Source organism: Peromyscus californicus, unplaced genomic scaffold, assembly GCF_007827085.1.
Source record: "Peromyscus californicus insignis strain IS unplaced genomic scaffold, ASM782708v3 Scaffold_14__1_contigs__length_90479793_seg_2, whole genome shotgun sequence".
NCBI classification, from domain to species: Eukaryota; Metazoa; Chordata; class Mammalia; order Rodentia; family Cricetidae; genus Peromyscus; species Peromyscus californicus.
Genome location: NW_026294436.1, coordinates 49,515,263 through 49,542,519, shown reverse-complemented (window position 1 = coordinate 49,542,519; position 27,257 = coordinate 49,515,263). Strand labels below are relative to the sequence as shown.

The following is a 27,257-nucleotide window of genomic DNA, read 5'->3' as shown; positions in this document are numbered from 1 at the left end:
TATGTTGTATGATGAGTAAGTAGCTGGGTGTAAAGGACATTATCCGCATGTCAGTTTGCTGTATGTAGTCTTTGATTGCTTCAGTGAAAGATGAGTTGGAGCCTCTCAGAGCAAGGCAATGAAAGGGAAAGTCACGTGTATTACTGAGAAGCACAGCTCAAGGGATTCCTCACTGCCGGAACTGGTCAAAAGAAGGACATATGGTAAACAATGCCTTGGGGAACTGTGAGAGAGGCCTCAGGAAAAAGGCAGAGGGCCTTTTACCTCAGGGGCATTTATTTCCCTGGATTGTTCTTAGACATGATTTCATGCCTCCCGTGTTAAACATTTACACTCAATTTATAAGACATGTTTATTCCTGTTGGATGTCAGAACACAGCTATAGGACCCAATCTGGTGAAAGGACATGCTGAATGCCGTCCTCGGTGGACCTGAATCTGGACATGGCCTTCGTGCTTCCCCAGACATAATCTATGACACGTGCCAGGCAAATGTGTTTAAATTGGTCTGTCTGAGAAAGTTCTGGGAAAGGGCTGCTCTGTCAATATTTGGTACGTGCTTACTGGAGTTTATTTACATGTGTTTCTGATGATGTTTTTCTGAACTCAAACAACCTTCCTTGGAACATTGCTTTCTTTCTTTCATTCATGTATAAAAGTACTCTGAAACTGATGTAAAATTGTCTATAGCATTACACTGCAGTCCACCTCATTCTTTAAGGTCCTCAGATTTCAGGTCTCAAAGACACACATCTGCATAGGTCAGCAAAAGTCGACACTCACAAAATCTGTGGGCTTCACCTAACGTGTTCAACTTGTTTATAAGAAAGCAAGCTGAACTGGGAATGGTGGCTCACACCTGTAATCCTACTACTTGGGAAGCTAAGGGAGAAATATCACTGTGAGTTCAAGGCCCCGCTTACTAAAAAAATAAAAGACTAACCAACCAACCAACCAACTGAGCAACCAACCCACCCTCAACCAAATAACAACAAAGGAAGAGAGCTGGGGTATACATGCTTATAAACCAAATCACCAAAACGAACTTCAGCTGTGCAAGTTGTCCCAGCCAGTGTCCTCTCCAGGAACTTCCCCAGTGAGTAGGGTGCTGTACACTTTAAAATAAATAGACCTGGCCTTGAGGTAAAGGTCATATAAACACTCAGGCACAATGTCAGAACAGACGTGAAGGAAATTGCCATGCCTAAAATGATGGGAGGTTTTAGAAGAGACAGGAAAGCCAGTACCAGGTGCCATTTTCTCTCAGTCATGATCTGGTCTCCACTGTGTTCTCCTGCCTCACCTACAGGAAGGTACCAAGGTTCTCCCAAGTCTTAGCCCAGTATCATCTCTCAGCCACCCCAGCATCTTTGCTGTGGTTGAATCTGGTATTATTGCTTTTACCTTTCTTACAGATAAGCAGAGGTCCAATCAGCCCCGAGTTGAAATCCTGGGTCAGGTTTTCATGGGAGTAGTAGATGTGGGTGAGGCATGGAGGGTCATCGGGTGTGGGCCCGCTGTCCTCAGTGATGACCCACACGTAGGTGTACTCTCCTCCAGGAGCCACAACATCATCCATCCTCTCCGCTGGGAATGTGTGGTCAGGATACGAAGCCCCTGGAGAATAACAGCCACAAAAACATCTGGAGTTTTCCATCATTCTCCAGTGTGGACAACCCTAGATGAGCTCTCTGCAAATTACCTGCTTTTCACAGCAACTTTCCTAATCAGAAAGAGTCATATACTTACTTCTATCCCCACATCTGCACAATACTATGGTGACCTGAAGAATAATTGCTACTAGCAAAGATTACTTAAGATTGACCAAGTTAGTTCTCAGGGAATTGGAACAACTGTTTATATGTAATCAAAGACTCAAATCACATTTCATCAGTAAACCATCTCCTAATAAGAGAATCAGTATGCTTTCCTCAGAGTCCTTCAGGAGTCATGCTACCTTACTGTTAGCATGGGGTGTGTGCATTCTTTACATATTGTTTTGTTTGGCACTGAAAATACCATGTCTTCTTCCCACTGCAGTCATCCCCAGACCTGTTTTCTGTCTCTCAGTCGCTCCTTGGCAGTGGGCTAGTCTCACTCTTCTCCATCTCACAGTCTCAGCCTCTAGCTCCTGTATGCCGTCTACTCCTTGGGCATACGAAACCAGTCTGTCCCAGAAGTGAAGATACCTTCACTTCACTGGGCAGAGACCCATCAACAACCTATGCATACTGGGTGTGCCCTCCAGCAGCTGGGGGGCAATGTAGAAATGAGTCTTCCGCTTTTGGAGAAGAACCTAGATTAAAGGGAGTTTGGAGGGTTGAGACACGGTAGAGATGGAGCAAGTGAGAGCAGGAAGGGGAGAGGTCAGGGTTCTAGGCAATCAAGGGGCACTGGCTTCCTCTTGGCCAGCAGCAGTCCTCATTCAACTAAGCCAAGGGTTTCATGATTGCCAGCTGATGCCAAGATCCTCTTTGGGATGCAGTTACCTTTGGTAGAAGGCGAGGCCATCAGAGCACAGGGAATCTAGCCTGAAGTGTTTTATGTGATGGGCCAAGGGCCAGTTCTTCCTGAATGGATTGCACTTTTGAAAAGAGGAATGCTTGGTTTCGGCCTTGCTCTCCCCTCTTCCTCTCCCCATCCCCATCCTCCCTGGCCTCCCTCCTGCCATTTCCTTTGATTGATATATAACAGAGTTCACCAAATTTAAATATGATACTTGGTGAGCTTTAACCAATGTGTACGGTCTGATAGCCAGTCACAGTGAACACAGAGAATGGTTCTTTTGTTCAATGTATCCTTATGCTACCTATAATCCATGCTCTCTCCTACCCAGGCCAAGAAGCTGTTCACCTGCTTTCTTTCATTAAAACTTTGTTTTTATATCATGTCATATAAATGAGATGATATATTGTTTATCCGTTTGTGTTTGATATGTGTCTTATTAGGGTTTCTGTTGCTGTTAGAAAACACATCGTAAGCAACTCAAGAAGGAAAGCGGTTTGCTGCAGCTTGTACCTCTCAGGTCACACTCCATTGCTGAGGGAAGTCAGGACAGGAACCTGGACGCAGGGTCTTAGGCAGAAACCATGGAGGGGTGCTGTTTACTGTCTGGCTCTCCATGGTTTGCTCAGCCTGCTTTCTTATATTTTTGGTTGTGAGCCTAGCCTTTAACGGCTGAGCTATCCCTCCAGCCCCAGCCTGCTTTCTTATAGCACCCAGGACCACCTGCCAAGGGATGGCACCACCCACAGTGGGCTGGCCCTCTCACATCAATCATCAACCAAGACAATACCTCACCAGCTGTTTCTATAGATCCCAGAGTTTATAGTTGACTAAGATTGATTACTTTCTTCCCCCAGTCTTATGCATAGAATCTTCCAGTACTATGAAAGCTAGCCGGTAGAGAAGGAGCTTCTGGGTTAGTTCCAGCTTGATTTCCTCATGTCCTATAACTCAAGTATATCCCACCACACTATTTTAAGGGTGCCCCTCACTGTCACATGACTTGCACTGATCACAGAGCGAGAAGTCTGCTACCATTTCTTAATTTTGCCCCTCCCTGTGTATGGTGTCTGTTTTTCTGACTACTTTCAATAGTTTTGCTTTATCGTTGGTTTTTGGCCATTTGGCCATGAGATGCTCTGTTGTGGTTTTCTTCCTGTTCCTACTTCTTGGCTTTGTCGATTCCTTTTTTTTTTAATTAAAAATTTTCACATTATATTCTGAAAACATTTTTTCCTCTCCCTTATCTCCTCCTATGTCCTCCCCACCTCCCTACCCATCTAGCTTTGTGATCTCTCTCTCTCTGTAAAACAACCAGGAAGAAAGAAAAATACAAAAAAAATGAAAAATCAAAACAGAAAAACTGACTAGTAAAAAGAAAAGTCAATAAGACAAAAATATCAAAACAAAAGAGCATGCAGACACACACACACACACACACACACACACACACACACACACACACACATCAATACAACAACAGCAACAACAAAACTCATCCCAAAATATAGAGTCCATTTAGTGTTGGTCCACTACTCCTGGAATGGGGCCTGTCCTGGAGTATGGTTGATATACTCAGTGTCACTCTATTGACGAAATTAATTTTCCCTTTCCCAGCAGGTATCAATTGTGAATAGCTTCTTAGTGAAGGATGAGATCTCACGTCCACTCCTCCTTCTCAGTGCTGGGATCTTGTCTATTTTGAACCTGTGTGGGTCTTATGCATGTTGTCACAGACTCTGAGTTCATATGCACATCAGTTTTGTGTCTGGAAGACACTGTTTCCTGGGAGTCATCTACCACCTCTGGCTTTTAATATCTTTCCACCTCTCCCTTCACATAAATCCCTGGGCCTTGAGGGAAGGACCTTGAAAAAGACATCCTATTTAAGACGGAGTACCCCAAAGTCTCTGGCTCTGCACACTGTCCATTGTGGGTCTCTGTGTTAATTCTTATCTACTGCAAGAAGAAGCTTCTCTGATGATGGCTAAGCAATGCATTGAACTATGGGTACAGCAGTATTTCATTAGGAGTCATTTTATCACTCTGTTCCTTTAGCAGGACAATAGTAGGAGGTTTCCCCCGAGGGTCCGTGATCCGTCTAGTCTCAGGTTCTTGCCCACTTCTAATCAAGAAGTAGTTGGTAACTACCATGACAGTTGTGCCCCTCTTGTACCAGTATATCTTGTGGGTAGAACAGGTCTCTGTTGTAGGTTGCAGCATTTGTAGTTGAATGAAATTGATAATTATTTCTCCTCTGGTAGTATGCAAAGAACCTTCCAGAATCATGAATGCTAGTCATTAGGGGTGAATGCTAATCTAGTTGGGGGACCAGCTCAACTTCTCTGTGCTCAGTAACATAAGTAAGTTGTATCTTCAGCAACAGGGTCTTACCATTAGGCTATGCACAGTAACCAACAGCCTGTGATATTGGGGGCAGGGTAGGTTCTTATCAGGCCTTTCTTCATCTGCAGATCTGTAGTCTACACCACATTGGAAAAGTTTTAAGCGATTCTTTCCTTCAAGCTCTTTTTCTGCCCCTACCACTTCCGGGACCCAACTAAACATGTTACACCACTTGATAGTGTGCCACAGTTCACTTGTGGCCTGCTCATCACGTGACAGTGTGCCACAGTTCACCCGTGCTCTGCTCATCTTTAGTCTTTTTATCTTTTTAAATTTTGAACAGTCTTTTAATACATGAATATTCTCTAACAGTTTCTTCACACTATCTAATGTGTTAATGATATCATTTGGTACCCTTTTTCATTTCAGCTATGATGTTTAAATACAGAAGTTACATTCGGGTATTTTCTAATCTCCCATCTTTCTCCTGATCATGCTCCTATTTATCTCTACTTTATGGAACACAATGAAGAAACTCAGAAACAGTTCCCTAAATTGTTATATTGCAGCAGAGCTCGCCCTCCTATCTAGTTGTACCTTACCTCAAACCATCTTCAGAAAATCTACCCACTCAAAATGTGGCAAGCGTTTTCATGGCATCAGCATGCATCTGTGTTCTCCAGGTAGGAGTGGGAAACAAGGCACCTAGTATGGTCCACAGTGGCGGGGAGTTCAGGTGCTTCAGTGTGTGTATCCATGTACTACATAGGGTCTAAGCACAGAAGCCATGCAAGGGAAGAATTCAGAAGCTATATCCAGAGTCACATATTTCACCAGATTTCTGACATTGGCCATAATGCCACATTTGATAGATGTATCCCAGCTTCTCTCTGGTCTCTTCTGTGATTCTTGTCATTTGCTCTGTATCGATCACCCATGCCTCCTGCCTGTTCCCCAGACATGCCCAATGCTATGATACTCAGAGGCTCTGCATATACAGTTCTTCCTGTTTAGAGTATTCTTGCTCCATTTCATCCTTTAGCCAAAAGCATGCTCATCTTCCTGAAGCCAACATAAACACCAGTTACTTCTCCCTTCATCTCTGATTCTGTGACATATATTTGCTTTTATAGTACTCATCACTATTTAAAAATTAAATATTTGTGGTATATTCTTTCCTACTGGATTATAATTACTAGTGTTCTACTCTACACATTTTGATTGCTGGAGTGTGGGCTCCTTGATGGAAGGGGTTAGGCGTGTATGTTCAGTATCTCTGGTGTCTTCTCTAGCTATAGGAACCATGGAATATATGTTCAATGCACGTTTGCTGTACTGTGACAATTTAAGGTCCTGTGGGCTACAGCCAACATCACTAATTCAGAGCTTATAGACGTAATCTGTTGGGATTGCATGATACAAAAGTAAATTAAAAGCCACCATTAAAAAGAACTGTATTATTTAGAAAACTGAATATATTATTTTGGACCTTACATCATTGATTGCTTTTTAAAAAAAAACAAAACAAAATGCAAATCTCAGAGATCTGGTGGCATAGCCAAATTCTGGCATAAAGTCTGTCTGATCCAGAGTGTTGACTGTGGTTTGTTTTTTAGTTTCTGCTCACTAGTGTTCATTGCAATCATTTTTCATCTGACTAGCCACCAGGCTGTCATAGACACCTGAGACGATGACTCTTGTTCTAGGGTAAAGATCAACCATCGAGTGTATTACACCTATCCCACCACGAGAGGTTTAACACTAACTAATAACTAATATTTGCTATGAGATAAACTCCGACTTCAATGATCAACAGGATTTGAATGTTAACAATGATTAGGAGCCGAGGAAAGACAAAAGCTTCAGTAACTCCCTGTGAGTTATAACATTAACTCTAAAAAAAGAGTCTATGAGGAAGACTCTCAAAGGACAAACAGGAAGCTTTATCTTGGAAATCTCTGAAGCACAAACAGGACTGATAAGGAAGCCACCCGACCAGGTCAGACTTTGTGCAACAACTGGTAGGCATGAGGTTCCTTGAATTGCCCTATGCAAGGCATGCATGCTGGCCCTTACTCAGTGATCTTCCTCCACAGCCTCCTGGGATAAGACATGGTGTACCCTGACTTGATCCTCCCACTGTTCTAGCTGCTAAGACCCCACAGGGGATTCCTAGAGTGGGAAGTTACATCTTCCTGCTGCCTTTCCATACTCTCCAAAAGACAGAATGTGGCCTCCTTTGCAGGGTAAGAGGTTGTCAGATGAAATGTCTGCTTAGCTTTTAGATGTCTGATTTGACACAGCTCACTCCTTCTCTGACTTTATGCTATATATGGTGGTGATGCTCTTTTTAAATTATTTGGTTGTGTTCACATGTGTATAAGTAATATGTAGGTGTATGTATGATTGTACAGGTGCAACATATACATACCCATGTGCACGTAGAGACTGATGTTGACACTAGGTATCTTCCTTGGTGGTCTCCACCTTATATACATTGAGGCAGGGTCTCTTACTTGAAACCAGAGTTCACTGACTCAGTAGTCTGGTTAGTCCTCTGGCTCTACCTCCTAACTGCTGGGATGACAGGAGGGCTACCACACCCACATCCCCTGCTGGGGATCCAAATCCCTGTCCTCTCACTTACACAATAAACATTTTATACACTGAGCCATCTCCTATCACAATTTATGATTAAATATTTGTTAGATTATGTGAATCATGATATCTTTTCCAGCTAGGTTGAGGAGGAAGGCATCTGGACTTTTACATCAAAGTCAAAACTTTTGCGTTGTATGCCTGATAATTTCAGAAGGGCTCTTAATAACCTTTAAAGTCCTTTACCTTAAATTAAGATGAAATAATTTATCTTTTAGAGATACTGTTTTTGATGGGTGGTGAAGACTAGGACACACACACACACACACACACACACACACACACACACACACACACGTTCTAATGTCTTTGTGTCTTTGACACAGGGTCTCCAGGGTCTTGCTCCATATCCCAAGCTGTCATGCCAATCACAATCCTTCCGTCTCAGCTTCTTGAGTACCGACATCACGGATCCAACCCTATGTTCAGATGAGACATCTCTCAGTGCTCTTGTGTCCTAGCCCATCTGAGAAAACTGAGATCGGGTGGATTTAGGTTGCCATAACAGAGGGTCCTAGACTGGGGAGCATCTAAGCACAGCCATTCTTCATGGTAGAGGCTAGATGTGGATTTCAACATGGTGGTGCTCTCATGAGGCCCCTCCCTGGTACCGACTGCTCTCTTCATTATATTCACATGTGGTTTACAGAGGGTGGAATAGCTCCACTTATGGTTCCATTTATAAGGGTACAAAACCCACCATGAGGGCTGTAACTCCATGACTTAAGTCCCTCTCAAAGGCCCCACCCTTGATATGGTCTTATTGAGGATCAGGTTTCTAACACATGAAGTTGGGAAAACACAAACATGGAATCTATATCAGTAATGCATTTTAAGATGAGGAAAATTGACAGTAAGACAATGCAACTGCTTATAATTGCCCACAAAATTAATATGTTTCTGAGCAAAAGGAAGCTAGCACAGTGTCCTTCTCTCTAGTAAATTATCAGTCCTTCAGTTTAGCCCAGCAATGATTACCATGACTCCCATCACCACCTCAAGCATCCCAGGTGCTGTGCCCAGTGCAGATGCAAAGGAGACCAGGGTAAGTACGTGATGGTGCTGCAGTTGTGATGGCTTTGACCTCTGTTTACTTCCCACAGCTACTCAATGCAGAGGCCACAATCAGAACATGCTGCTTGTCTTGAAGAAGAACCTGTATAAGAATTGCCTTCTCGGTGTGTGACTGATTTTCCTTGTGTCATCAAATTTATTTGTGAAAATTTAATTATGTTAGGTGGGTTTTAAAACCTGTACAAAACAGGATGCTAAGACATGCACGTAGGTACTGAAATAAAGGTTGCTATGACAACACAAATAGATGCCCACAAGGAGAACTTTATTTCTCATTTTAATGTAAAATAGCAGTTTGCATAATTGAATGGTAATTTTAATTAAGTTTAAAAGGTGAATTTTGGACACCTGGAAATAAATAGTGAACAGTAGATTTGCACATGGGATGTAGCTTGTATGTATACACAGGATTACTACTAGGGTAATTGGAGGATATGTTTATCAGTTCTTTTATTCTTTTCATAGCAGATTATTTTACTTTTAGTGTAAAACAGAATGTTATATTTCTCATTTTGTAGCCTATATAATCTAAAACAAAGTAGATATAGCTATTTAGAGGAAGCATTTATGAAATGTGGTTTGTTTTGTTTTGTTTTTGTTTTGGTAAATCTGATTTTGACTTTGTAATCAAAATAAAGTCAAACTCTAAATTGAAAAGAAGAGAAAGGGACAGGATGGACTGTGAGAGGGCACAGAAAACCTTGTTCGTCCTGTGGTAGAGTAATCCCCTTACACAAGAGTTCTCATTCATTTTATATTTACTCAGTTCTGTTCATTTTCTGCTCAGTCCACACTCATCTTTATAACATGTTTACTTCTGCCATGAGGTACTAATTATTTTCAAAGAGGCCCCCAGTATGTTTTAAAATGTGAAATGGTGCATGCAAGCTTTGGGACAGTGAAGTTCTGTAAAGAGACTCTGGTTACCCTTTAGGGCATTCATTCATTAAATCTCCCTTGTTACTTATTTTTTGTGAACTCTTTCTTCCCCATTTATTAAACACAGTGAATGTCTCTGTGCATACAAAGATCCAGGATATTCCTTTAGAAGCTGTAATTTAGACAATGGGCACAGTAATGCTGGTGTTGTAGAATGAACTTGATTCTACTACATAGACATTAAAGGGTTTTTAAAATGAAAAATGCAGATTTTTTGTGATTTATGAGAACTTTTTATTCATCATTACAATTTGTTTCATATTTGGTAAAAATAAATAAATAAAGTTGTGTCAAGAATTGGAATGTTATGGAAAATCCTTGAAGACTAAGTTTTCTTTTTTTTTCTTTCTTTCTTTCTTTCTTTCTTTCTTTCTTTCTTTCTTTCTTTCTTTCTTTCTTTCTTTCTTTCTTTCTTTCTTTTTTTTTTTTTGTTTTTTTGAGACAGGGTTTCTCTGTGTAGCTTTGTTGCCTTTCCTTGAACTCACTCTGTAGCCCAGGCTGGCCTCGAACTCACAGAGATCCGGATTAAAGACATGCACCACCACCACCTGGCTTGAAGACTAAGTTTCCATACACAGAATTTTGCAACACTTAGATGCAAAATACAATCTCTTAGATTTTTTAGATTTAGGGCTCTAGCTTATTAGAAGATGGTTAAATATAATGGAATTATAACATTAAATACAATTTAAAGCATTTTATAAACCACTAAAAACAATTTTGTGGTATAGTACAATGCAACTCCACAGGTAAATACAAGAATATAAATCAAATAAAAGAATACTATCAGGGGTCTGGGAATGAAGCTCAGTGGTACAGTGCTTGCCCAGTATGTTGAGATGCTGGGTCTGATCCCCAGCACACACACACATACACACACACACTGGGAAGGGGAGGAAGGGAGGGAGACAGAGAGAGAAGAAGGAAGGAGGAGAAAGGGGGAAGAGAGATAGAGAAGAAAAGAAAGAATAATAGCAATATTAAGACTTACCATGAAACAGACTTTCTTAAAACAATCATTAAAATACACCTTACCAATAGTACAATGCATGCTACTTACAGACTTTTGGAAATTAAATTAAATTTTATTTCAATTTAATTTATTTTAGTGATAGGAAGTTTGAGGTTTTTACAGTGGTGTGTGTGTGCATGGGCAGAAGCCAGAGGACCTCTGACAACCTGATCACTCTTGCCCTTCGTCCCTTGAGACAGAGTTTCTTAGTGAATATGGAGCTCAGCTGGTGACCAGTAAGCCCTAGAGAGATCCTGTCTCCGTTTCCTGTCTCCCAGCACGGAAGGTTATAGATGCACCTGGCCATGCCTCACTTTTTCTGGGAGTTCTGGAAATTTTAACTCAGGTGCCCATGTTTGTTCAGTAAGCACTCTTTCCTGCTGAGCTATCTTCCAAGACCTGATTCAAAGCTTAAAAAATTCAATACCATTAGAAAGGAATTGTAAGTATTTCCACAAACCAGCTTGTGTATTCTGTCTAACAGGGGAACCCATCTGTAACCTACCTACCGCTATGGCTTCTAAACACTATGCTTATTGTCTCTGTGTCAAGCTGTCCATCTATTGAACGTTTACTTCTGAGATAAAGAATTTGGACTCTCACATTGCTGGTTCACCATGTAGCTAGTGTATCCCCACCAAAATAGGTCCAACCATAGAGGTAGGCAATAGGTGAGGGTGAGCGCTAGATACAGATGGGGAGATACCACATTTTAATACAGAAGGGCATGATACAATGAACAGGAGGCTTGTCTCCATGTGAAGGAAACTATGTACTAAGTCTACATCTTGTTTCCCAGGGAAGTTTTTTATGTTTCCTCCTTATCTGCATTTACTGTTTTTGAATTTATGGGAATATAGGCACTCATACACAATGCTAAGAAGCTACAAACAGATGTGCTGGGGGCATGTTCAGTAATTTTGTTTCACAAACACTTGCTGACTGAGTAATAGAGGGTCAAATAAACATTCAAGGAAGATGGGTGATGTGGCAAGGTCCATTCCCTCTTCAAACAACTGAGCTGAGGGGCAGAGTCCACAACTCTTACCTTCTCCCACGCTGTAAGTGGCACTTGAAAGGGACAGTTTGACCATGCTGCTGTTTCTTTCCCCTGCTTGTATTGTATTTGTATTGCTAACCACTGGTTTAGAAACCTCATAAGTAGACTAACCACTGTATGAATTTAGGTGACTCAGAAGAGACTCCTGTGCACAATGTCTCATCTAGGAACTTGCCAATTGTTCCAATTTTTTCTCTGTTGCTGTGATAAAACACTGACCAAAAGCAACTTGGGAAGGAAAGGGTTTACCTGGGTTACAGATTACAGTCCATTATGGAGGGAGCCAAGGCAGGAACTCAAGGCAGTAACTGAAGCAGAGATCACTGAAGAGCTCTACTCACGGGTTTGCAGCCCTGGCTTGCTCAGCCATCTTTTTTTTTAATACAGCCCAGGCTCACTGCCCAGGGGTAGCACCATCCACAGTGGGCTGGAGCCTCACATATCAATGAACAGTTAAGAAAATGTTCCACAGACAAGCCCACAAGCAAATCTCATAGAGGCAATTCCTCAATTACAATGTATTCTTTCCAAGGCAGCATACATCTTATTGTCTGCAAAGGTGAAAGTATTTAGTAGCTGGCTTTTTACAAAAAATGTCTGCTCACCCTTAATTACTATGGGGCTTGTTTGTGCCCATTAGAACTCATGGGAGCAGGGGAAGGAAGCATAGTAGTCATGGAGTTCAAGTAGAATGCATTTGCCCTTCACTTGTCTGTGTGATGATAATTCTTGCTTACACTTACTGTAGAAACATGGATTTATCTCTGCCCCAAACCATCCTAGAATGTATTGTCATTCCCATTTTAAGGTGAACAGATGGAATTCAGAGAGATCAGATGATTTTGTACTAGGAGTGGGGACTTAACAAAGTCCTGGTATTTAGGAGACTCTAAACCACTAGTTTTCATCTCTGAAATTGAGAGCAGGATCAATTTTTATAATTACAATTTTCAGGAAAGGAAATTTCTCTAAGAGTGCATGGTTAACAGTATCAGTTTTTAAAAATATTTAGCAATAATATTAAAGAGATCTACCCTTTCTCTTGTCAGAGGAATAATAAATTCATCTTACCTTCTGAAAATTTGCTGTATTTAATTCCTTGAGGATGGAGGCTTACGGGTTTGTCTGCTTTATTTTTGAAGTGAACTTTCATGATGTCTCCAACTTCAGCATATAAAGTAGGTCCAAGAAGTCCTATGGGAGGAGAAGTGTGAAATTGTTTACATTCAGGATCATCAAAGACACAGCTGCTAAGCAGGAGGGACACGCAGAAAGGTCCCAAGGTGATTGCCGTCATCCTTCTGTTCCTGAAGTTGGCTTGCTTCTCTTGAACTTGACGTAAACCATCTCCTGACCTTTGTGTCTTTGTTTCCCCATCTACTCCACCTTGGCTCATTAAATGACAATGAACTACAAATCTTTGGCCTTAACCCAAAGCAACTCCAAAGACTTGAGAGACAGTTTGCCCCAGATCCTATCCATTCTCATGTGCTGTCTTTTCTTACACTCTCCCATGGATCTGAGGGCAACCAATGAGTAAATCACACCATTCTTTGGTACTCACACAAGTTCAACAATCCCCAAATTCCTGAGACCTTAATCAAAAATGACCTCACATCAGTCCTGACACCAACAATTTTACAATATCAAGGAGAAAATGAGAAGTGAGCAGGTGTAGGGGTTGGGAGGATCCATGGGCCATCATGGATTTCTTCTACATGGAATAGCAAGCCATTTGAACACTGTATAATATAGACATGGTTTGATATGTTTTATAAATTCATACTCATTATAAAAAAAGAACATGGCAGCTGCTATGTATGAAAAAGAGAGCTGTAGTGTAAGGAATAGATAGTGGTATATTGAGCTAGTGTGTGTAGCAGTGCAGTGGTGATTTTCTGGATGCATCTGGGAGTTAAGCTAACAAGCTTTTCTAACAGATGAGATGGACCTTGTATGAGGAGTCAGGAAAGATCCCAAGGCTTCTTGATCTGAGCCACTGGCTAAGTAATACTGTGAGTGACCATGACAGGGAAGAAGCAAGAAATAGCCCAGGGACACAGACATTAAGACCAAGGCCATCACGACATCAAGACACAAGACATCAAGACCAAGGCCCTACTTGCTATTGCCAGGCACAGTGCAGAGTCTTGAACCACACAGATGAGTAAAACGCAGTCCATGACTCACCACCAGGGGACCACAAAGTAGTTTGAATGTTGACATACTCTAGATGGACAGGATATTATAGGAGCCAAGAGGCTGCAGGCCAGCTCCATCTGGTTCCTTAGCAGGGAGCTTATATATGAGTCAGAGTTCTGGAGACTCATATGCCAGAATTTCCCAAAGTGTAGTCTTGGAAGACTCCATTTCAGTCTATCTTGGTGTCTTACCAAAAGGCAGATTCCCAATTACCACCTTGGCCCTCACTTTTGGAGGCAGAGTTTGGGACTGCGTTTTAATGTGTGCTCAAAATGATTCTAGCATCCATCAACTCTAACTACAGTTCAGTCTAGTGACAGCAACAGCTGCCCTCACATCCAAGCCAGATATAATCTCACAGCATCTATTTCTGCCCACTGGGAGTCAGAGAAGCAGAAGAATGAAGCTATAGCATGGTCATGAAGTTCAACCAGCATCCATTTACAGCTGATTGCATCTGCAGTGTGATCATTAGGACGGGACTTTCACTTATTGTTCCTTCATTATCTAAGCACTATAAGTCCTTATATTAACCTTCATAATAAAATTTTAGGATAGCTATTAGCTCTTCATATTACATACTAGGAAAGTGAACCTCAGAGTATTAAATACTATTCCATAAAACCAACAAAGGCAAAGCTATGACTTAAACTTAAATCTGTCTGACTCAAGGGACTGAATTTTAAGCCACCTCTTTATCCAGCACTTCCCACCTTGTGTTCTTTCATACATCAGGTACTGAATGCTCAGACTGTCTTAGCCATCAGCCTGTGGTGACACATGGATGAGAAGTAAACACTTTCTGACTTCTTAGAGCTTGCGAAATATTGAGAGAAACATTCTAACAAATAAGCACACAAATGTTTCATTATAAACTGTAAAAGCATCAAAGAAGATGCCATTCTCCTGGCTGTGAAGATGGAGGAAGGGAGAAATGTATCAAGAAACACAGGCAGCTTTAGCTAATGGGAAATGCACAGACTGTGGTAGTGAGTGCTGTATGGAGAAAAGTCTGTTCCCGGCTTGTGAGTAGGGAGAGGGTCAGACTTGGCAAGCATTTTCCTCAGGATGGAAGGAAATCTTTGAGGTGTGAAGGCAGGGAAATGAAGAAATAGGCAAGTGGGACCAGCGTGTGTAAAAGCTCTGAGATGCCAGAAAACTCCGCCTACTCAGGGAGCTCTTGATGGCCACTGAAGCAGGTAAGAGAGTACCTTCTCTTAGAAGGTAAGAGAGCAAGGTGTTGAAAGTAACACTGAAGGCATCAGTCACTCAGAGCCTGATAGGACATTTGGAATTTTGGTTTTCATCTGATAACAGGTAGCGGTTATTGAGGTTTTTCAGCAAGATACAATATGACCCAGACTTCCAATATGTTTTTTTGGTCCTTTAATTTTTTGTTACTGCTTTCCATTCTTTCTCTCTCTTTCTCTCTCCCTCCCCCCTCTCTCTCCCCCCTCCCTCTTTGGCCTAGATTTTGCTTTTAAATGCTCTGTTTCTTGAGAATGATCTAGGGAGAAATTGGAGTACAGGCTAAGAGAAGGCTCTGAAAGAGACATTGGTAAGATTAAGGCCATAATGGAGGTCTTCAGCAAAGAAAATATCAGATTATGTATGCTAGAGATGAAACTTTCAAGTTTTAGAGTGTATTGGCTCTGGGGCAGGGGTGGGGACAAACAAGGTAATATGGTGCCAGTAACTTTCTGCTCAGGACCTGGGTAGACAAAGGTGACATCCTGTGGCATGGAGGATACCATGCAATAGTTCTAGTTGGTGTGTGTGGTGGGCAGGACAACATCCCTTCTCTGCCATGTTGTAATGCCTAGGATTTGGAAGTGTGCTGCCTTGTGTGGTAAAAGGGACTGTGTACATATGATTAAATTAATGGTTAATTGTGGTAGTCAGAGATTTTCCTGGGCTACCAGCTAGGTCTTATGGAGTCACAGAGTACTCACTAAAGGGTTACAAGAGAAGCTTGAGAGGGAAATTAGAAGATACCACTCCACTAACTATGAAGATGAAGGAAGGGGAAAACGTCAATAAACCCAGGCAGCTCTAGTTAATGGAAAAAAGCAAGAAAGTGACTTTTCTAGAATCTTCAGAAGAGACAGAGCTCTACCAACTCCTCTTTTTAAACCTAGGGAGCCTGACTTTAATCCCCCACACATCCAGAACTGTAACTGTAACAGAAGAAGAAAAAATTGATCCATATTTTGAGGCAGGGTCTTGCCATGTAGCCTAAGCTGGCCTTGTCATACTCATGATCTTATTGTCCTGGCCTCCTCTCCTGATGCTGGAATTATAGATGTGTGCCAGGACATCTGGCTGAGTCATGCTTTTCCAAGGCACTGAATGTGTGATAATTTGTCACAGCTCAACAGAGGTTCCGCCTTCCGCGCTCTGTTCCCATCTATCTACTCACTCTTGTCCTATCCCCGCCCCCTTTGCCCCTATCTCTGTGGCCACTGTTATCTAGTTCCTGCCTCCTTTGCCCCTATCTTTGTGGCCACTGTTATCTAGGTCCCCTCCTCTGCTCCTGTCTTTCTGGCCGCTCTTGTCCTGTTCCTTTTGTTGAAGCCCCCGTCTTGGAACTTCTGTTGTTTTTATGCCAGGAGCTGTTTTAGTTGTATTTCCGTTTGCTCTGGACAGGATCATAGAGAACGCATTCTTCATGTCTCATTTTGGAGATGGTTAACAAAACCTGGGGAGTGTGTGTGTGGAGGAAGAGAGTTGGCTTGCCCAAGATCGGTCACTGGCTCCCTGGCATTGCTGAGACTAGAATCTAGGTCTTAGAGCTCCCAAGAAAACTCTTTCCCTAATTCTTTCTTTGGAACAGTTAAGACTCTAGCCTTCCTAGACTAGTCCAGATGGATTCCTCTTTCTGGTTCCTGACTTCGTCTGCCTCATTGGCTGACCCTGTCTTCTGAATGTTCCCTTTCATCCTGACTTACTATGGAAGCACCACCTGCCCAGGCTGCAAACAGCCCAGTACTTACTGACAGTACCGTCACAGTGGGCACGGTATTTTGCTGTCATGTTTCTCTTGCACGGTTACTTGTTTGTTGGTGTCAAATGGCTACAAATACTAGCTGCCAAGAAAATCTTTCCTAGGTTACTGGACCCAGTAAGACCTCATACTTCAATGGGCATTTTGACAGTATGGGGTGTTTATTCAACCTCCCTTCCTGCTTCTTTATAATTAAGGGACAGCTAAAGGATGTTTTCATAACTGCGGCTCAAATACTTTAGTGCATGTAGCAGACTCAAGGCTGAGGATTTCCTCCTCTCTCAGCCACATAGTCCAAGCCCTTTCCCACTGATGCTTTGATGGGAGAGAAGGAAGGTTGAGGGAAGGAGTAATGCACCTTGGGGCTTAGAGAAGACTGCATAGCATGTAGCCAATCTCGTGCAGTTGAAGAATTGGAAAGATTGCAGTAGATGAGCTCATCAGATCCACAAAAGAATGATGAACAAAGAATAACAACATACAAAGACAGCCTGTAGGTAGCAATTGAAGCTCACCTGGGGACAAGGATTTCATAGAAAAATGTGGAGACTCAAAACTTTGAAGTACAAGTTGGATTCTTGAAACCACATCTGGCCTCTCCAACTGTCTAGGTGTCCACAAACCTCACCAGAAAGTCACCTTCAGGCCATAACCCAAATGACTAGCCTCTGCTTTCAATTCAGTAAACTATTTTGGACTCCCGCTGCCACAGAGGTAAAGAACTATGACTTGTTCATGGCTCAGCTGGAACCACACCCACCAAGTATTTGGAAAAGGAAACACAGCAAAGGTACAAATAACACAGGGCTAGATCCGGGCAGTGCTAACTAGCATTCAAATCCAGATCTCAGCCGGATCAGAGGCTTTTCTTTCTCATCAGTTCTGTATCCTTGGGATCTAATGATGAACGCAATGACATTCCTACCATTCAGAGGGTCAGAGTTAAGCAGAATTGGAAGTTTAAGAAGGTGCTGCAAAAACCAGATGCTACAGTCCCTCAGTTCCCCCCACATTAAATATGTTCTGTGATACACAGATGCTGACGGAAAGCTAATGTTTAATGTGAAAGGGTTTATATATGATCCTGGCTGTTCCCACCCCTTCTTAAGGTCTACTTCTGACCAACAAGGCTCTATCAGGAGCCCACTACAAAAGGCCTTCATCTGGGAGGATGTCTGTCACAATGGTCTCCTTCTTGAAACAGTGTTGGTGCCTCCTATCAGTTCAAGAGTCTCCAGTCTGGTCATGGCCCTTTCTGTTAACTATGCATTCAGTACAATGCATTGCCTAGCAATGACATCAATATTTGGTGGAGCTGGCAAAAGCCCCAGAGTATTCAGCTTTGAACACTTGCTTTCTCTTCTTGGCCTAGTGAATACGTCCCCATTTACTCACAAGTTAAATAGTTCTATGAATCTATTGAACACGGTAAGCTCTGCACTGGAATATGAAAATGGATTCTGCAACAGAGGAAGGTGATCCTGCCCACAACCACAAAAGCCATTTTATAGGTGACCTTAATGCCCCACCCCAGGACTCACAGTGAGGCAGCAGCCTTTTTATCTAAGGCTGAGCTAGTAATAGCTTTTAATACCAGCACTTCCTGCTTCTTCTGTGTTTAGACTCATCAATTATTCCCCAGGTATTTCTACTGAATTAATAAATATTAGATTCCTGTGGTGCTCCACAATATCCTTGAGCCTCCCATTCATCTCCAGAATGCTCCTGCCTCCTTCCAAGTCAGAGGCGCATTTCAAGGAAAATCCTGCTTGCCTTGTGTTTCCATTTCCTCACCGGCCACCCACTCCCCAAGTCCCCACCGTGAGTTCTCACCCCTACCCCCACTACAGCAGAAGCTCAGCTTTACTGCTCCCTCTATTCGTAGTCATTGCTTTTGGTGCCATTTGACTCTGGCTCCGGGGAATCAACCCCTTCTGCCCTCTCTCGGAAGACTTTCTCAAGCTCTTCAGTGGACATGGCTTTCTCGGCTTATCCGCTGGCCTCTGTTGCCCCTTTGAGCTCTGTGGCAGCCTCCTTTTCTCATTACATTTTCCTTGGATGCTCCCTCCACGCTTCATTTATAACCTGGTTGTGATGTCTCCTGCATATTTGTATCTATCTGCCTCAGTCCTCCCTCCTAAACGCAAGACTCAAACCCACTTGCTCCTTTGATAACACTGGGTAGATATTCTACAGATACCTCAGACTCCGAGTCTGACCTCATTATCCTTACAAACAAAGTTCCTTTTTTTTTTTTTTCCTTAAATTTTCTCTCTCACTGAGTGGCACATTATCCATTCTACTATTCAACCCAGAAAACTTGAAGTCAATTATAATCCCCTTCTCCTGTTTCCATCCAATTAGCCACCTGTTTAGCTGATTTTAGCTCCTAAGTATCTTTGGAATCCATTTAATTTTCTCCACCTCAGCTTCCCCGCTGTCTTTTTCCTGGATTGGCACTAAAGCCAAATTACTGCTTTTTCTGGCTATTCTCTAATCCATCTTCCAGATGTGAACAGAACGATCTTCTTATTCTTATTAATTTTTAGTTAGCATAGGGAGTGATGGTGTTTATTATGGCATTTTTATACACGTGTGATACTATACTTTGTTCACAATCAATCACAGACCAATATTGAGACAGTATTAAAGTGCAAATCTGGGTCTATCTTTCTCCCATTTAAATTATCTTAGTGGTCCTCTACTTTCCTCCAGACAAAGCTTTTAGACGGCTCCCTGATCTGGCTGAGTCTGTCTAGAGCAGTGGTTCTCAACCTTCCTGATGCTGCACCCTTTAATACAGTTCCTTGTGTTGTGGTGACCCCCAACCATAAAATTATTTTCGTTGCAACTTCATAACTGTAATTTTGCTACTGTTATAAATTGTAATGTAAAAATCTGCATTTTCCAATGGTCTTAGGCAACTCTGAGAAAGGGTCATTCAACCCCCAAAGGGTCACAACTCACAGGTTGAGAGCTAAGCTGAGCTAAACCCTCTTGTGCTCTGTTTTGTTTTTTTTTTTTTCTAAAATGCATCTTTATACTCCCATTCACACCCACTGTTTGGCTTTCCAATTCCCCTTTCTTTCTCTCTCTTGTCAACATTAGACTGGAAATCCTTCAGTATTCTTCTTCTTTGTCACTGTGCTAGAATATTCTACTATCAGTCATCTCTAATAGCTGACTGTTGGAAACTCAGAATCCACCTTTATATCCCCAGACCCTCAAATGTGCTATTCTTAGGTTGTGATAATCAAAAGGAAAGAATACTTAAATGTATTTATCTAAAGGCAAATAAATATATACATTATAATACACGAGGAAATAAAATGAGCAAAAACGTAGTTGTGTTGATATAGTCACCATACTATGATATGCATGCTCTAATGGAGGCATAATTCATAGCTACAACAGCAGCGACAAACAATGTAGCTAACTTGTATTAAGGTCTTATCATATGTGAGCATTAATACAAGTACTTTGTGTTCATTAACCACTCTGAGCCTCACAGCATCCCTAAAAGGAAAGCATCAGATCACGTTGCTGGGAGTACACAGAAGAGAGAGTCCTAATGCCAGGATAGGGTAGAAATCCGTGCAGTGTCAGAAAGCATGTGGCTTCTGGGTAGGCACCTGTAAAAGCCATGGTTTGGAGCCTCAGAGAAGAAGAGAAAGTGGGAAACTGAAAAGGCATGGTAAAGGAACTTAGAGGAAAGCCAGGGGAAGTGTCACGCAGGAAACAAGGTAAAGAGCTCCAAAAGGGAGCTCGTCAGGCAGCCTAGAAGTGGTGAAAGAACTGGAAAGAACTGACGGTGCTGCCATCTCAAAGGTCGGATTGACAGTGACGGAGTTAGTCACACTGGAGCAGCCTAGGGAGGGGATGGAGAAGAGAGAATGTAGAGAATGACATTGACTTCTCACACAGGGAACTGGGAGGAAGGATGGAGAGAAAGGAAAAGGGCAGGAGGGTTAAGGAGAGATGCTTTCCTTTTTCTAGATAAGATTTACCAGAAAATGACTTTGTTGTTGATTTTTTACTGAAGGAAAGACTCAAGTCGAGGAAGAATTGAAGAATATAGGGAACCAGTTGAGGCAGGGCAGAGTAGGGGGTGGGGATGGGGATGGATGGGCAGAAGAGGCCGAAGGTGAGCCTGGGAAAGATGGCTGACCATCACCAGGATGGGGGAAGGATGGGGGAATTGATGGCAAGGGGCCCGACTGGAAGATGTTCTCCTCTGTAATTCCTGTAAAATACATTTCTATAGTTAAGATTCCAGAGCCCTTGATAAATTAGTCCTTGATTAATGAAGCACCAAAGAAAAATAGAAGAGAAGTTTTTTTTTCAAATGCCATAGCTTTTAGAAAAGCTAAATGCAAAGGATCAAACATTCCTAGCTCCTTTTAATGAATGTAGGAAGCTGGATAGACAATGACAAATTCATTCTGTTGGAGTGCATCTGTGCCTATGCAAACAGATGACAAGCCCCAGGACAATCTGAGTTCACTTTGTCTAACTCTTGTATTCACAGTGCCTAATTCAATGTCAAGCCCACAGAAGGTGCTCAGCTGTGGGTTGTTAGATGAACAAATACAAATTCAAACAGTGAAGCGTTTTGTGTGGCTTTCTTGACTAAGGTTAAAAACATGGCTGACTGTGTGAGCATGTGACCTGTTCAAGGAAGAACCCCTATTTGCTTTAAATTTTACTGTCTCTGAAATTTCTCAAGAGTATGAACAAGGAACTCCATATTCTCACTGCATCTGGGCATGCACACATAGTATATAGCTAGTGTCTGATAGAAACATCATACGTTTAAACAGAAGATAACTAAGTGGATATTTAAATATTTTTACATTTATTTACTTTTACATTTATTTACTTTTACATTTATTTACACACACACACACACACACACACACACACACACACACACACACACACCATGGTGCATGTGTAGAGATTAAAAGGACAATTTGAGAGAGTTGTTCTACCATGTGAGTCCTGGATCTTCAGGCTTGGCAGCAAGTACCTTTGACCACTGAAATATCTGGCCAGTTCACAGTGTGGGTATTTCAAGTATAAAGAATATAATACTATCCATGGAAATTATATTTAAAATTAAAAGAAATACAAACTGGGTCTGGTGGCACAGACCTATAACCTCAGCTACTTGGGAAGCTGAGACAGAAAAATCACAATTCACAGTTTTCCTGGGCTATAGACCAAGTTCAAAGCTTGAGTAGCCAACTTAGTGAGACTTTGTCTCCGAATAAAAATTTAAATGTAGACTGGGATTTAGATCAGTGTTAGAGGTTTTCCCTAGCATGCATTAGACTGTAGGTTCAAACCCCAACACAAAATATAATTTTAAAAAATATATTTCAAACTTACCTGAGATGCTAGACCGTGGTTTTTCTTTCTTAAAATATGGCTCATACTCTCTGTAGACAATTTTCTTGAAGGATGGTATAGAATTCAAACTAGAAATAAAATACAAAAACCAATTTGAAAGTCATATGTGATATCTATTCCCATTCCAAAAGAGGAGGTGTCTACACTCTCGGATTTTGTTTATAAACATAGAATGACAGTATTTTATTGTATTTCCAATGTCCAAGATTTTATAGATTGGAATATCAAGTGAGATCAATGGAATAATCATTGGTCTTTTCAACGATAGTCTTCCATAAATGTAAGTCTAATTTCGCTCTGATTCTGCTTTTCAGAATCAATTTTTTTTATATATAAAGGAAGACAAGCTCATGTGCAAACTCACTCTTCAGGTCTAAGTCAAAAAATACAAGTCACTGATAACTATACATTTGAACTATGTTTCAATCTATTAATCAGATATGATTTTAAATTTTTTCCACTTTCATTTTACAATTTTGAACCAATGTGGTAAATTGGTGTCTGTTTATTGGAACCTGTTTCTAGTTGAGAGAACGAGACAGCAGTAGAGCAAAACTCTGGGATCTATACGGAATAGAAACCAAAAATCTGCACTGAAAAGATTAAGTCACTTCCTAGGAAGATGCAGATGATAAACAGCACCGCCAAGATCCAGGAGGGTTAAACCATTTCCTCAGCTTTATCCAGACCCAGGTGGCTCCTGTTCCATTCTCTATTTCTAGGGTAAACGAGGTTCTGCATCTTGGTAACTACAGTACCATATTTCACAGGAGTGATGAAGACCCCGCAGGAAGAGCTTCCTCTAGTAATTTTCCCTACCAACAGTGTGCTGGCTGGTGTTGTGTGTATCAACTTGGCACAAGCTAGAGTCATCAGAGAGGAAGGAGCCTCAGTTGAGGAAATGCCTCCATGAGATCCAGCTGTATGGCGTTTTATAATTAGTAACCAATGGGGGAGGGGCCAGCCCCATTTTGGGTGGTGCCATCCCTAGGCTGGTGGTCCTGGGTTCTATAAGAAAGCAGGCTGAGCAATCCATGGGGAAGCAAGCTAATAAACAGCATGCCTCCATGGCCTCTGCATCAACTCCTGCCTCCAGGATCCTGCCCTGTTTGAGTTCTTGTCCTGACTTCCTTCAGTGAAGAATAGCAATGCTGAAGTGTAAGTCAAATAAACCCTTTCCTCCCCAACTTGCCTTTGGTCAAGGTGTTTCATCAAAGCAATGGGAACTCTAACTAAGACAAACAGCTTATCCATTTTCCATTTCCCTTTAGAGGGGAAGACCTGCTCATATAATACACTGTTGTTACTTAGAGTCCTCGTGTTGCACATTTGATCTGAATTTGTTCATCCCTAACCTTGTGTTCTCTGACTTACCTGTGCCCTACCCCAGGCTGAACACACCAGCCACATCTGTGTTCTACCACAAAGCAGGAAAACTGGTGCTGGAAAGAATGTTATTTTCTTTGAGGGTTCAGTAAATGGCAGTTTCCTAAGAGTGTGGGTGTGGTTTAGATTATCACTCTAAATGCATTACTTGAAATCATTTTAATGTGATATTTCTTATTAGCATAATACCAAGATAGACTGTAATGCCTTCCCAAATACCCCAGTTATAACAACAACAACAATTAAATGCTTATTATGTATTCATACTAAAATGTTACACATTGCTTTCAAAACATTACATTATTTTTTGGCTGATTGCTTTGGTTTTGCAATTGTAAAAGAGGAACACATCTTTCACAATCGCTCAAACTTTGATGTCAACTAAAAGGAAAAAAATGAGTCAACCAGAAGGCTAGGCTTGCCATTTAAAATAAAAAAACAGTAGCTGTAAATGCTGAGCAGAATCTATGGTTTGGTTAGCTTCAGGAAGGCTTTCATTTATCCTTCCAACTAGCAAAACGTGTTTTACAACTCAAAGGTAGGTTTGATATTACTTAAACCTCCTCTTACTTACATGTGCTTTGGAATGGCCACCTCACCTGGTCACTAACATGGGTAATATTCAGGGCAGACAAAATATCCAGGATAAGCCATATTCCAGGAAGCAATTCAAAGTGAAAGAAAGAAAAAAAAAAAATGAAGCCACATTAGGTGGCCAGGAATAAGCCAAGAAAAGGTGAAAATACAAGTGTGTCCTCTTTCCATGAACCAACGTTTTGAAAGTCATTTATAGGAAGGCAGCAAAATTAAGGTGAGTGTCACTAAAATCTCCTTACAATGAAGCACACGGTGGGCATCTTTCTCTTTAGATGAGCCTGTGTCTGCAAGGAATGAATGTTATAGAACTAGAAGTTCCTTTTTTTTTTTTTTGAAGCAGACTTACAAGGCTGGCACCAGACTTTCAGGAAGGTGTAAGAGGGAGCGGGAGACTGGTTATTTCAACTCATCAGTAGACTAAACTAACAAAGTGGGAGCCAATAGTATGGTGTGTGTGTGTGTGTGTGTGTGTGTGTGTGTGTGTGTGTGTGTGTGTGTGTGAAAGGTTAGCTATGGCTGTGTGAAAATTTTCCACATCCTCAGTATGATATATATGTATATGTGTGTGTGTGTATACACACACACACACACACACACACACACACACACACACACATATATATATATATATATATATCAGTGGAGGAAAAATTAGCACCCACCATTGTTATATTTTAACTGTGACTTTAACTGTGTTCTGTCTCTCTCATCTGTCTTTCTGTCTCCATCTCTCTGTCTTTCTCTGTGTGTCTCTGTGTCTGTGTGTGTCTCTGTGTGTGTCTCTGTCTCTCTGTGTCTCTGTCTCTGTCTGTGTCTCTGTCTCTGTGTCTCTGTCTCTGTCCCCCCCCACCCCCACCCCCCCAGCCCTGGAACAAACAAACAAACAAACTTGCAGTTACAGTGGATTTTCTCCCCTGGAGAAGCCCACCTGGACTCCACTCCGAGTTACCTTGGGTCTTTGGGCTCAGGATGGTAGTTCCAGAGGATGCCCTGAGCAGCCACGTAAAACTGCCTTAGCCGCGCTGCCTCGGCCCGGTGGCTGCCCCAGCCCGCCCAGCTGGTGCTCAGGACCACCAGGAAGCAGAGGCGCGGGCAGACTAGGAGCATGGCCCTTGTCCTGCCGCGCACTGCCACTGCCCACAGTGTCAGTTCTCTGTCCCCGCTGCGCGCTGTCGCTGTCGTGGCTCCCTGGGGGACTAGGAGGCAGCGGGAAGCAGTGTCCCTGTCCTCTGTGGCGGCGGCGGCAGCGGCAGCGGGCTCACTCTACCTCCCTTCCCTGGCTGTGCCTCCTGTAGGCATGGGCTTGTCGAGGTCACTCCCCCCTGTGGCCAGAGGCATTTATTAGGGAACCAGACTAGGGACTATGTACGACAAAGAAAGGGCAGCCCCGCTGGAGGTTGTGGCCCAGGAACTGTGCCCAAGAGTCTGTGCCCCATCCCAAAGCAGCAGCAATCTCACCCATCCACCCTTAACCTGCAGGGGGCGGGGCGGGGAGGGAGGGTCAAAGTTTAGGCTTAAACCAGCCGGTTTCCACAAGCCTCGCTAACACCTGTCTTCTGATCTCAGGGAAATGACCCTGTGTGGTTACTAGGCACAGAAATCGGCCAGAGGACGAGTCCACCAACAGGTTAGCGTTCTTGCTTCGGTAACTTCTACCAAGGCACAGACCACCTGGGAAGGGCTTGTCACCAGCTCAAGTGTAGCAGAGAACAGGGCTTGGAGTACTCATTTGAGACCTTCGGTAGCTGTGTGGTCTTGGGCCAGTTACCTTTTATTTTCGGAGTACTTTTGACGTCTGCAATTCTAATTTTCCTTAATCCGATTATTGTGAGGGGGAAAAATGTTGTAAACTGTATGGTCCCCTAGTGCCAAGGCGGCTGCAGCCTATGCTCTTACGCTGTCCTTTTCTGTGGTGCCATGTTTTGAAGGGTCCTATGCATATTGTTTTAGATTTTATTTATCTGTTGGTGGAGAAACTGAGAATTATAATATCTGAATCAGAAAAATGACTTTTCCGAGTTCCCCAGAACTCTGTTTCTGTCTGCGCTATGCTTTCAGCACATTGAGTGAATTGTAATCTGGCACCACCCTGGCTCCTCGACATCCTCTCCACCCCCACTCTTCCTTTTGTTCCCTTGCTCATATTATTCAGTTAATTTAGAATGCCCCTTCTCAAGTAAGGCATGATGGCACATGCCCGTAATCCCAGCACAAAGGGGGCTGAAGCAGGAGAATGTGAGTTTGAGGATTGAGATCAGCCTAAGCTACACATCGAGACCCTGTACCAAAATTAATTAATCAACAGACACATGCATAGCCAACTATATTAGAAAGAATGCCCACATCCATTTTCTTCCCTCTCTGCTCTCCCATTCTTTAAAGTCAGGAGCTCTGCCTTTATCTCTGATTCTGGGTTCATATTGATGTCTCTCTTTTATGAACTTAATCTATTCAGATTATATACTCCTTTTGATTATCGAGTTTTTCAAGGTTTCCTTGTATCCACTGCTAGATTATACTCTATTCAAAAGCAGGAACACTACCTTGCACTCTTGACCCACAATTCCAGGGGTTCCCAACGTTGTCAGAATCCTCTGGGTATTTTAACAAAATGCAAATTCTGACATGGGAGACAGGGTTGAAGCGTTGAGATCTCAGGTCCTATAATACCTAGCCTAGTGTCTGTCTGTCTGTCTGTCTCTCTCTCTCTCTCTCACACACACACACATACACACACATTAGATGTTATTGACAATGTATCTGAGAAAATAGATTTAAAGCAGCAAGTCCCTAAATTACTTTCATTTTTTTTTCAGAATCCCTGTAACTTTTCAAAGGATGGCTTTACTGTGTTTTGCTTGCCTATCTGCTTATGTGTATCCAGTCTACATGGTGATCATTGGATTTCATTACACCACAGCAAGGCAACTAACTGCATTGTTTAACTCCCTAATGTTTGCATCAATTAGAGACAAGTCATATATCATTTTTCAGTGACTTATTTATTAAATATGTGAATTAAATTACATATAAAACATGTCTGTTCTTTCCTGCAGAACAGTA

The 27,257-nt window shown here is 42.1% G+C and overlaps 1 protein-coding gene across 1 annotated transcript in view; it reads right to left on the bottom strand.

Moving 5' to 3' along the window:
• Positions 1–25,612, bottom strand: part of F5 (coagulation factor V) — a 71,538-nt gene extending 45,926 nt beyond the window's left edge. The window contains exons 1-4 of the mRNA XM_052737438.1: positions 25,144–25,612; positions 22,191–22,279; positions 12,665–12,787; positions 1,404–1,616 (exon numbers count right to left, since the gene is read on the bottom strand). Coding sequence (XP_052593398.1) covers positions 1,404–1,616; positions 12,665–12,787; positions 22,191–22,279; positions 25,144–25,301 — 583 coding nt within the window. The 5' untranslated portion in view covers positions 25,302–25,612. The remainder of the gene's footprint in view (positions 1–1,403; positions 1,617–12,664; positions 12,788–22,190; positions 22,280–25,143) is intronic.
• Positions 25,613–27,257: the final 1,645 nt, after the last annotated feature.